The sequence below is a fragment of the Camelus bactrianus genome, chromosome 35, assembly GCF_048773025.1.
Source record: "Camelus bactrianus isolate YW-2024 breed Bactrian camel chromosome 35, ASM4877302v1, whole genome shotgun sequence".
Taxonomy (NCBI): domain Eukaryota; kingdom Metazoa; phylum Chordata; class Mammalia; order Artiodactyla; family Camelidae; genus Camelus; species Camelus bactrianus.
In genome coordinates, this window is record NC_133573.1 from 19,104,077 (window position 1) to 19,116,651 (window position 12,575).

At 40.3% G+C, this 12,575-nt stretch overlaps 1 protein-coding gene and 1 pseudogene across 1 annotated transcript in view; one reads left to right on the forward strand and one right to left on the reverse strand.

Annotated features, from left to right (window-relative positions):
* Window positions 1-2,447: 2,447 nt before the first annotated feature.
* On the forward strand, window positions 2,448-3,048 carry LOC141576060 (MARCKS-related protein-like; annotated as a pseudogene).
* A 1,503-nt stretch (window positions 3,049-4,551) lies between these two features.
* SLC39A12 (solute carrier family 39 member 12) overlaps window positions 4,552-12,575 on the reverse strand; it is a 63,786-nt gene continuing 55,762 nt past the window's right edge. Inside the window, 1 exon segment of the mRNA XM_010967955.3 lies at window positions 4,552-5,132. Within this exon segment, the coding sequence (XP_010966257.1) occupies window positions 5,004-5,132 (129 nt within the window). The 3' untranslated portion in view covers window positions 4,552-5,003.

Below are 12,575 nucleotides of genomic sequence, written 5' to 3' on the forward strand. Positions count from 1 at the left end.
TCCATATCCTTACATGTGTGATCAGAGTTGAACACGATAGGTTTCACTTATTAAAGGGATAAACAATAAGAGAGGGGCTCATGCTGGGTGTAAGCATTATGTCACATGGAGGAAGGTGTCCCGGGGGAGATGGGCAGAGTGGGGTCAACCAGAGCTCCCCCTTCCCCATCTCTCTATCTCTGGAAGTGAGTCAAGGTGAAAAAAAAAACAAAACATTAAGGACAGATTTGAGTGACTGGTGAGGCTAGTTTGGAGGCTTCAGTAAAAGATTATAACGACATAAAAAGGTTTGATCTCCATTCTCTACCAAGAAAAGACATTTCATAGCCCAGTGTGCAGCCCTGAGAGGTAAACTGTGAAAATGTGATGAAGGAAGGGGACATGATGATGAGGATGACTTAATATTTACTGAGCCATTGGTATTCCCCAGGCACAGTGCTTCCTGAACAGTAAGTACCCCATATTGATCTCACCACAACCTAATGAGATAGGGTCTATTCTTATCCCTATTTTACAAAAATAAAATTGTCCAAAGAATATATAAGGTTATTAAGTGGCATTGCTGGGATTTGAACCAGTTTCCAGTTTACAGCCTGAATTCTCAATGATCACACAAGAGGCCCAAGCTGATTAGTCCAGTCCTACCCTCCCTAGTGATCAGCATCCTCCCCTCCAGCTTGGAAGAGGAAAGGAACTTGTAAAAGGGCAGTATTCTGAGAGGTGGGTCATACAGAGAGAGGCAGTCTCACCTCCAAAGTCTGGGTTCTGGAAGGAGTGATGGAGGGGCGGTAGTTGGCTGTACATTATGGATATGTTTATTGAACACTCTGGTTCCGGTCAGCACACATCAGTGGAACCACATTCCCAGGCCCTGAATTCAGCCTCACAGTGACATGGTGCCAATTCCCCTTTCCCTAAAGAGGGCTCAGTCAGTGGGTGATGGATGGGCAAATAAGAATTCTGTGTGACTTGCTCTGTTTTGTTTTGTTTTTTTGCCTCCAGGCGCCTTTCTAGTTCAGTGACTAAAAAACAAATCAATCACCAAGTAGAATCCTAAATTTAGGTCTCGTAAACAGAAATACTCTTAACATAATTGAGAAATCTGATTTCAAGGAAAACATCATTTACCCCAAAGCTCAGTGAGTAACACAGAACTGAGATGACTTCAAGGGATGACCGTGTTCAGCCACCCCAAATTTAGACTCTGTCCATATTTAGAAGGTAAATGGTTGTCATAATCTTTTTATCATTACCACTCAGTTTTAAGGAAAAGAGAATTTCTAGAAATTTTGATTGCTGGAGGCTGGAGGTTCCTCTCAAGCTACTGGGCTGCTGATGTGGATTACCAAAGAGCCAGCTATAAGGTAGCACGATGGGTGGGAGGGTGATGAGCCTAGAAAGATGCCCTTGAGAGCTACGGCATCCTATTCTTCGGATGACCCCTGAAGATGATCTCTGACACCAGGTCTCTGCTTACAATAGTGCACACTGGTGACAGGGTTGCAAAATGCTCACTGAGGACGTCCCTCCAAATTCTTCCAACAGCTGACTCCTGTTAGCTTCTCCACGCCCGAGGCACCCCCTCACCCAATGGTCAAGTTAAACCCACTCCATCTTGAAGGTTATGGAGTGAGTAGCTCACACCAAGATTTTTAATTTAGCCAGCCCCAAACTACTCAAAACTTGAACTTGGAACAAAGTCATCCATCAGTGCCTTTCTAATGAAATTGGCTTAAATTAAGGCTTCATGCCCACATCAGAACCTGCTCATAGAAACCCAAACACAGCTGGTACCAGGCGCTTCTTGTGGGCAATCTCCACATCATGGTGACCAGCACAAAGGGGTTTTGTTCAGCTGCATATTACTCTCCAACCAAAGAATGGCAAAACTCCACAAGATGGGTCTGCTTACGTTTCAAGGCAAGTACGAATAAATGTGCTTTCTGTGGACTCCTTATCCAGTGACTCCTGCAACCGATCCGATGCTCACAAGCCAGGGCGGAAGAGCAGGAACTCAGGCGTGGTGTGAGGTTTGGAGGGAATTAATCAATGTAATCAAAAGCACACAGCTCTTGGGCAACAGGGTCACGCGCCTGCTCTTTCTCGCGACAGGTGCGTCTGCTCTCCAACAAGCCTGTGGCGCTCAAAGGCGGGGGGAGGGGTGGGCAACCAGCAGTATCACCTGCAAGTTGTTCAGAATCAAGCCCCACCGCGGGCTTACAGCATTAGAAACTCGACAGATGCAGCCCAGCCGTCCACAAGTAGCAAATCGTCCGCTGGCCCTAACATAAGCCTATGTCTGATTCTGGCGCGGAGCGGTGGGGGGCGCGCAGCTCGGTTTCCCCCCGACACCCCTCCGCCGGCCAGGCCCACCCGACCGAACTGTCCCCTGCGGCGCGAGCCCAGGGCGGCTCCGGGCGCCCCCAGCAGACCCCCCCCCCCCCACCATGGGCAGCCAGAGCGCCAAGGCTCCCCGGGGCGACGTGCCCGCCGAGGTGGCAGCAGGCGCTCCCCCCCCCCCCCAAGGCCAACGGACAGGAGAACAGGCACGTGAAAAGCAATGGAGACTTGTCCCCCAAAGGTGAACGGGAGCCGCCCCCAGTGAACGGAACAGCGGAGGCAGCCGGGGCCGCTGGCGATGCCATCTAGCCAGCACCCCCTAGCCAGGGCGCTGAAGCCAAGGGGGATCCCCCCAACAAGGAGACCCCCAAGAAGAAGAAATTCTCTCTCAAGAAGCCTTTCAAATTGAGTGGCCTGTCCTTCAAGAGAAATCGGAAGCAGGGTGGGGGCGATTGGTCTGCCTCCTCACCCACAGAGGAAGAGCAGGAGCAAGGGGAAGTCGGTGCCTGCAGCGAGGAAGGCACTACCCAGGAAGGGAAAGCTGTTGCCACCCCTGAGAGCCAGGAGCCCCAGGCTAAAGGGACAGAGGCAAGCGCTGCCTCCAAGGGAGGAGACACAGAAGAAGAGGCAGGGCCCCAGGCCGCAGAGCCGTCCACTCCCTCGGGGCTGGAGAGTGGCCCTACACAAACAAGCGAGCAGAATGAGTAGCTGGGTGGGGGCAGGTGGGTGATCTCTAAGCTGCAAAAACTGTGCTGTCCTTGTGAGGTCACTGCCTGGACCTGGTGCCCTGGCTGCCTTCCTGTGCCCAGAAAGGAAGGGGCTGTTGGCCCCTAGCCACGTTCCTTCTCCTCCTCTCCCTCCTGTGGGTTCTCCCATCATCCATCTGGTCTTCCTCTTAAGGCCAGTTGAAGATGGTCCCTTGCAGCTTCCCAAGTTAGGTTAGTGATGTGACATGCTCCTGCCCTGGCCCTACCTCTCAAGAGGCAATTGTTGGTTTTCTTCCCCAATTCTTTTCCAAGTAGGCTTTGTTTACTCTCCAAATCCCTGAGCCACATGTTGGGGTGCCTACACTCCCAAACCCTGAGTGTCCAGCCTTTCCCTGTTGAGATTTTAGTCTCTTTGGGCTGTGCCTAGTGGCACCTGGGCTGGGGTGGACACTGCCCCTGTCTAGGTTTTTATAAATGTCTTACTCAAGTTCAAACCTCTAGCTTGTGAATCAACTGTGTCTCTTTTTTGACTTGGTAAGCAAGTACTAAGCTTTGGGGTTGGGGGGAGGTCTGTAATGTGAAAAAACTTCTTGTCTTTTTTTTCCCCCCTCCCATTGTTGTAAATAACTTTTAATGGCCAAACCCCAGATTTGTACTTTTTTTTTCCTAACTGCTAAAACCATTCTCTTCCACCTGGTTTTACTGTAACATTTGGAAAAGGAATAAATGTCGTCCCTTTAAAAAACAAAAACAAAAACAAAAGCCTGTGTCTGAGAATTAATGCACTGTATCAAAATGCCCCCTTGAATGAAGCTCTAAAGGAAACTAGAAGAAACCTCGTTTTGAAATCAAAGAAAAGTAGCAGAAAAAGATTTTGTTTGGGTAGACGTGAGAAAGATTATGTACTGGTGAGAGGAGAGATATATTTGATTGAGTGCTATGAGTCATTTTGGCAGTAAAATGGACTTTTTTTCCCCCTTGTCAAGATATGTCATTAAAAAATAAGAAAAGTATTAGGCATCTGTTTTCCAAGAAAAATGACTAAAGCCAGAGTTACTTTCTATTTTAACAATTTTGCTAGGTTATCAGTAATGTTCCTTGTACATTTCATGAGCTTACCTACTGAAATAATGCTTAGGGTTCTATGTTGCCTTAGAAAGAATATAAAATATATTTCACTTGCCAGTAAGATTATTCTCATAAACATACCCTGTTAAATCTAAGCGAGTTTACATGTTAATCTACTGCCCCCGACTCAAGCTTTGTTATGTTAAAAAAATTTTTAAATGTCATCTTCTGTTTCACATTTTCTTTGCCTAGAGAAGATTTCCTTTGGTGATTATAGAGAAAAGTGCTGACATATTGGCCTTTAAACTTCCCAAGTTTGCTTATTTATGAGCATTTCTGAGCTAGTGGGTCTTGCTTCCAGGTGATCTATATTATACTGGTTTTGTTAGAGTTGATTCAGAATCTGACATTCAGTAATAGAAGGTAATACAAACCATCACATTGAAACTAGATTTTATTATATTTGTTTGTAATTTAGTTCGCTTATGGTTTATAATCACACACACACAATATATTTTTGACATCAAAGAATTTGCAGCAGATTTTATTCCAATAGACATCTGTCCACTTCAAATACAACAAACATCTTTTATTAGGGAAACAGTATTTTTTGAAAGTTTTACTAGAATTAATTTAGAGTTTACTAATTACTAAAAAGGTGTGAGTTCTATCACGGTGTTGGAAACTAAAAACACAATTTCAATTAAGGACAACCTGACATTTATACACTACAGGAGTAAAATTGCATTATACAAGTAATAAGTTAACAAACTAAAAGACACAGACTTCACCTAAGATAAAAATATTTAATTTACATGTCACTATAGAGTAGAACAAAAGAAATAAAATGAAGCCATAGAAATTGATTTCTGAAGGATTTTGAGACTCTTAAATCTTAATATTTTGTTCATATATAGCCAAGAGTAAGAGGGAAAGCCAACCTAGGGTCAGTCCAAAGTTCTGCAGGAGAAACATCAACCAGGGTCGCCGTGTTTGAACATGAGTCATTTCAGGAAGCTAAAAAAAGAACAAAAAACCAGAATAAGATCCAGATATATTCACTGCTGGGAAAAGTTTGGTGGGAAAACATGAGAGACTCTGTTATTCAGAACTCAATAACCTTTCAAATTCCCCAAACAGTTACAAAATGTTTAATATGTACTCTTACCAAAATTTTAAAACGTAAGATAAATCATGCCATTTGAATGTGATTAGAAGGATGCTAGTGATGCCAGGAGTCTTATAATGACGTAGTTATCAGCTGAAAGCAAACCCAACTCTTCTTACCTTTATTTTCAGAAAATGCTTAAGTGGGAAACAGATAATGGATGAAAGGTAGTGTTTTTTGACTGTGCAGTAAATGAAGCTGCCAAATGCACTGAGTGTTACATAGCGTTTGCTTCTTTTCAAAATGATGACCGAGGTCTTCCTGACCTTTAGAAGAATAAAGACATCATCTCCTAAGACTATGTTTTATTCCCAGAGAGAGAAATGGCAGCTGTTTTATGTTTGTCAAATGCCGTAACGCCATTTAGAGGGAAATGCGCACTCAAGCATCTGTGTGAAGTGCCTCAGCGTGTTTCTGTCTCACATTTTTTTTTTTTTGAATCCCTCAACCTGTGAAGGTCAGAGTGACTCTCTTTCAGGACAGTCATTTCCATTGGAGCACAGGCTCAGGTCAACATGGATTGGAGACCGAATGTTGGCATTATTGACATATTGGGCTGGATCGTTCTTGGCCGTGAGGGTTCTGCTGTGTATCATAGAGGGTTGGGCAGCACTGCTGGTTTCTATCCATTAGATGTTAGTTGTGCCTCTGCCACAACCAAGAACGTCTCCTGACGTTGTCAAATACACCCTGGGGGGTAAAATTCACCTCTGGTTGAGAACTACTGGATTCTTTTACCTACTGAGGAAAAAGGTCAAACATAAAACATGCAAGGGCTTTTAGAAATTTGGCAATGGAAAACAACCTTATGTATTTTTAATGCCTGTATGGAAGCATCCTGAATGTTCTGTGTGGGTGTGCTTGAGATGGATAGTCCTCCATTTTAATTAGCAAAATAGATGGGAGAAGGATTAAGATTATTGCAACCTACCACCTCACACCTTAGCATGGAGCAGTGGGGAAAAAAGAAACCAAAGTAGGACCCAAAAATGCCCTCCCAGATGGATAGCTGTAAGTTATGTGCCATTTGGGTATTTTTCTGCTGTGTTTAAACATAAGGTTAATTAACCGTGCTACTTTAAAGAAATCCTTCATGGTTCATTATAAATTTAAAATGATATTTTGAACATCCATAGAATGCAGTATGTGTTCTCGAAGAGCTTGCAATTGAGAATATTTTTGAGGGATTAACAAGCTCTGTGCACTGGAGTTCCCCATTACCTTTACTTCTCAATAGTTTATAAGCAATTTTCAATAGTTTACTCCAAGACTGGGCAACAGGGACAATGGGTTTCCTTTCTTCTTAGTAATCTGTATCTCAGACTGTATTTCTGAGACACAGTTAAGCCATCTCTGGTCATCATTGTAAAGACTCAAACGTTGATTAACCTTATTTTCAAATACTGAAATAAGACACGGTGTTTTTCCCTCTCCTCTTTGTTCTTCACATGAGATCATTAATAATCATTTACAAGATGTGGCTGAATTAAAAGCCACACCTCTACTCACCTCTACTGTCTCTAGGGCCACCTGGCTGTTGTTCATCTTTGATAAAGCAGTAGAAGTAGTTTCTGGAATGATTCTCTTGACAAATGCTCATAAACTACGGGTCATCTACTGAACCATCATGCTTACTTGGAGCTAATTGTTGTGGAGGCAAAATATTTCAGATAAGATACAAACACAGTGGTGAAAACAGTTCCACTTCAACGGATAGATCTTGGGATACACTTTCACACCATCAGTGTCTTAACGAACCTACATTTGAGTTGGCTTGTTTTCTAATTCCCATCTTTGCCTCAAACTTCCACAGAATCTTTGGATGGGAAGAAGTAGGTTTGATTAGAGTAGATTTAATAGCAAAAAAAATTTTATATACAAAAAACACTGAGATAGAATTTGTGTCTTGAGAATTCCTGCCCTGACTAAATCCAAAAATGCCACAATTTTTAAAAACAATTGTTTGATCAATTATTTTTCTCACTAGCCTAAGCTTATAGACCCTCCATCTGCTTATCGTGTCTAACACATGTTAGAATTGAATATGTATGTTTATAAGAGCTTCTAGCCTCTGGCAATGGCCCCACTCCCAGTGAGGAAACCAAGCATCCTTTATTTTGATTAAGTAGAGAGCGTCACCCCCAGGAAAACATCATGAGTATTACACAGCTCCAGGAGCCACCATTCACATGAAATACAATGTTTTCTTTGGAGTTTTGTAATAGCTTCCTTGCTTTTTTTTTTTTTTTTTTTTTTTTTTTTTTTTTAAGATCAAAATAACTGGCTCTGTGATAACTTTCCCTTGAGGGAAAGATGTGCTGCTAGAAGTCAGTCCCTGATCCTGTGTCTCTCAGGATGCTCCGGCTGAAAGTCCAATGCAGCGTTTACTTTCATTGACATCCATTGTATCCTACCCTTTCTCATGTCTTCCCCCTCTCCTATTTACTCCTCCTAACACTGCAAGAGATAAAATCATTAACTCCTTTTAGTTATGAGGGAACGTTGGCCCAGGGAGGATGATAACTTATCCAAAGCCACATAGATGTGATGTCAGAACTGGGACAAGAAGCAAGGTCATCTCATTATTGTAGAGGATATACAAACATCCACAAAGACCACCTTTATATCTAATCTAATTTTCTAAAATTCACTTCTGTCTATTATGGCCAGTACATTTCTAATGAATTAGAAAAAAATGGAAAATGCCAACACTAAAAATGTCCAATTAGGCATAAACTAGTCACTGCATGTGATGAAAACATACAATAGAATATGTGGATATCATGCTCCCTTTGTCATAGAAGATATCACGTGACTGATTCTATGTTTGGTTTTTTTTAATGAAGGTGCTGGGGATTGAACCCAGGATCTCCTGCGCGCTAAGCATGTGCTCCACCACTGATCTATTTTCATCTCCACCCCCCAATCTGTTTTTAAGGCAGAAAATATGTACTTGACAAAAGCTATAACAACAGACTAATTTTTTATACCTATGGAGACAAACAATGAAAATCAATATTTCAAAAAAGTTTAAGGAGATTCTCATCTGGTCTGGAAGCTTTGATCTTAATTTGGCTGAACTGTCTGAACTTTCCTTGTCTGCCTCATTTGGTAAGAATACCCAGCTAAGCTTGCTTTTGAGACTACTTGGCACTCTTTTGGATGACTATGGATGACATGCGAACCATAATCTCTCTTGGATACATACTAAAATACCAGAGAGTTCTACAGAAAGTCTTTCCAAAAGGTACAAATATAAAATGCCAAAGCTCAAACTACATCTGATTACAGCATTTCACTTGCTCTGAATCCATCCACGTTTTAAAAAAATCTTTTCAGTCAGCAAGTTTTGAAGGAAAATAAAGGTCCATATGAATTAATGTTTAAGAGCATATATTTTGCTTTTTCTCTTTTTAAAATTCCCAACAAGAGTTTAAATGCCACCATTTCCCTCTGGCTTTCAAGAGAGAAAAGTCCCCTTTTCCTCCAGGGCAATTAAATTCTGTTACTGAACAATTTTACAGATCTTGATTTATACCCTGAGAGTAGAGCGGGTGAAATGATAGATTAAGTGTGTTAACATTGAAGTAAAAGATAGGAAAAAACAAGAGAAGAAATGTTAGCAAAACAGCCTTGCCCAGAGGTAGTATTAGGAGAAATGTTGCTAAGAGTCTTCCCAGATATTTGGAAACCTTGAAGTAGAAAGTAATTTCCTTTTTTACCTCCATGCTTAGCAAGTCCCTCAACTCAGATCAGAGACTGCCTAGACATGACAGTCAAGGAGCTGTAATTTTCTGGAAAATAATCTTTAACTAAGAGGCAACTCTATAACATACTATTATTAATTTAAAAAAAAAAATTCAATAAGGTACAAGAAAGAAATTCCCTGAGATGCATGAAGTCTACATATTGATTGTGACTTGTCTACAGATAATGATCCCTGCAAGTTCTATTAATGAACTGAGAGGTAGTTATGACGGTCAATTGCTAATTAGGATTTCTGAACATTTTAGAAAGTGATAGTAAATAAATATTTTAAACTTGAGTCCATCCCCATAATTGTATTCCTAGTCAAGGTGAAGCTTTAAAATGGATGTTCACAGAGAATGTTAGAACACATCAGGGAGGAAAGTGGATAAATACTAACATCATGTACCATATAGTAATTATATACGATAAGGACTTATCACAAAGGGTCTATAAACCATCCTTGGAGACTAAGATTTTTTTCTCTCCTATACTTCACACTCTTGTTCCATACAAAGACTTCTCTGCCCATTTCCATCTGTATTCTGAAAATGGTTTCTTGATGACATTAAAGATATACTACTGGATATTTCAATGTTTACCTGCAATATGGTTCATAAATGTACATCCTGAAAAAGCTGAAGATCCAATGTTTCTACAAAATGCTAAAAATTTCAAAGTCCTTTCATTGTTAACAATCCACAATTCAAATACAGAAATTAAATGTTCATTTATTGAAGACACTTGGTGATGTCTCTTATGAAGGCAAATTGCAATTCAAGTATTTTTCCTCTCAGGAATGCATATCTTTTGCCATCATCAACTTTCAAGAGAAGTGATTTGTTTATCCATTCACAAAGCACAATTAACAACTGGTTTCAGAGGGACTCTAAAACCCATTACACACAATGAGTCAGGTATATTAAATATCTGCATTTGACAAGAAGACCCATGCTTGTTCTCAAGAAAAATGATGAGGAAAAGAAACCTCCGAAACTTCTTTTGCAGGATGTCCTAATGATGCTTAATCCCTTTAGGGGATTTACATATTCCATGGACTGGTCTACCTGTCACATTTGCAAATGGTTTAATTTTATCCTTGCAGAAGACTCACATCTAAAAACAAAATGGAAACTTGTAAATGGAAGTCACCATTTGGCTTGCAAATCTGCAATGATCTGTTTGCATGTGCAACTATATACTTAAAAGGTTGAATATCAAAGACCTCTGGTTTCTGGTATGGCACATAAGATAATTGGAAGTCACCAATTTGTCCCAACTACAAGTGAAAAGCTCAAAAATCAACCACTCTTCTTAGAAATGTCAAAGAAGTGAGGTCACAGGGCAAGAAAGTGCTGGTGTAAACACTGGAGAGAAAGACAAGAAGATACAGAGAACCACAATTTACTGGAGGAGAAACCACAAGCAGAAATGTTTGTGGGAATAAATGCCAGGGTGGGGACACCTGAACTATAACTGATGAATCATTAGAGGCTCAGTGCAGACTAGCCTAAGCCATAAAACTTCAGGGAGACCCAGTCTTGGGGGTTTCCCGATGCTTTTGTGAAGTTTTCTGCCTGGAGCCCCACCAGATTCTCATAGAGAATATCAGAAAAACCACCTCCCCCTCATGCTTCCAGCAGGAGGAGGATAAAAGGAGCCATTTTGAAATATGCCAGAGCATTTTGTTGTCCTTAAAAAAGCCTGGCCTCAGGAGAAACTCTCTTATCAGAGCCTAACCCGCTGGGGTTTGGGGAGAGCCTGATCTACCTGAGGAAGGAAAATACCCAACCTTAGCCCCCTTCTCGCCATTCCATCCTACCTAAGCAGGGAGGGGACAAGAAATCCATGGCCCAGGTGCACAGGCTCGCCAAAAGACCTAGAGATTTAATGATACTAACTGCTATATATAAAATAGATAAACACCAAGTTTATACTGTATAGCACAGGGAACTAGATTCAATATCTTACAGTAACTTATAATGAAAAAGAATATGAAAGGAATCTATGTGTGTGTATGTATGACTGAAACATTATGCTGTACACCAGAAATTGACACAACATTGTAAACTGATTATACTTAAAAAAAAAAAAAAGACAGAGACCTAATCACAGGGCTAGAGAGCACTTTTCCTCCCCTCCATGCCTCATACTACATTACTAAAGGCCTATTTACCACAGTTCCTTTTCCCCAGTATACCATGTCATCTTTTCAACAAAAATATCAAGGAATGCTAAAAGGCAAAACATAGTTTCAAGAGGCCAAACAAGCATCAGACCTAGAGTCAGTACAGCAGGAAATTTGGAATTAATAGACCAGGAACTAAAATATATATATTTTATATATATATAAAATGCATGTTTGTGTGCATGTGTGTGCACATATGTATGCTCATATAATAGTGAAAGGAATAACAGTAGTGACACAAGGGGTGGGACAGATGGTTTAGAAATATTTTCTTATTATAAGGTACTTAATGTTACCCATGAAGCAGTACAGTGTTATCTAAAAGTGGATTTGGATTAGTTGTAAATGTATACTGAAAATTTTAGGGCAACTACTTAAAAAACTGAAAAAAAGAAGTATAATTAATGTACTAAGACATGAGTGAAAGTGGAATCATATAAAATGCTGAATTAAACCCACAAAAGGCAGAAAAGTATAGAAAACAAAAATGACAACAAAGAACAAGGGTAACAATTAGAAAACAGTAACAAATATAGAGATATTAATGCAGCCTTATCAACAATCATTCTAAATGTCAATGGTAAAATTTACCCATTAAAAGACAGAGATTTTCAGACTGGATCAAAAACCAAGGCTCAACTGCATACTGTCTACAAGAAACTCACTCTAAATACAAAGACACATACAGATTAAAAGTAAAGGGATGGGGGGAGATACATCATGTTACTACTAATCAAAAGAAAGCAAGAGTAGCTATATTAATTTCAAACAGAGAGACTTCAGAGCAAGGAAAGTTATCAAGGATAAAGATGGGCATTACATAAATAAAGAAAAAAAAAGTCAATATTCCAAGAAGACATAACAATCTTTAATGTGTATATGCCTAACAACAGGATATCAAAATGTGTGAGGCAAAAACTGATAAAACCAAAAGAAGAACTAGATGGAGCCACTATTACATTTGGAGACTTTAACACCCGTCTATCAGAAATGGACAGATCCAGGAGGCAGAACAGTAATAAGATCACAGTGGCACTGAACAGCACCATCCATCAACTGGATAAAATTAACATCTATAGACGACTTCATCCAAAAACAGCAGAACACACATTGTTCTTAAGCTCACATGTTACATTCACCAAGATAGACCAAGTTCTGGAACATAAAGCTTAATAGGAATCATACAATGTCTGATCTCAGATCACAATGGAATTAAACTAGAAATTAATAACAGAAAAAATAGCTGGAAGATCCCAAAATACTGAAGACTAAACAGCACAGTTCTAAATAACGTGAGTCAAAGAAGAAATATCAAGAGAAATTAATATTTTGAACTAGATGAAAATGAAAATACAAT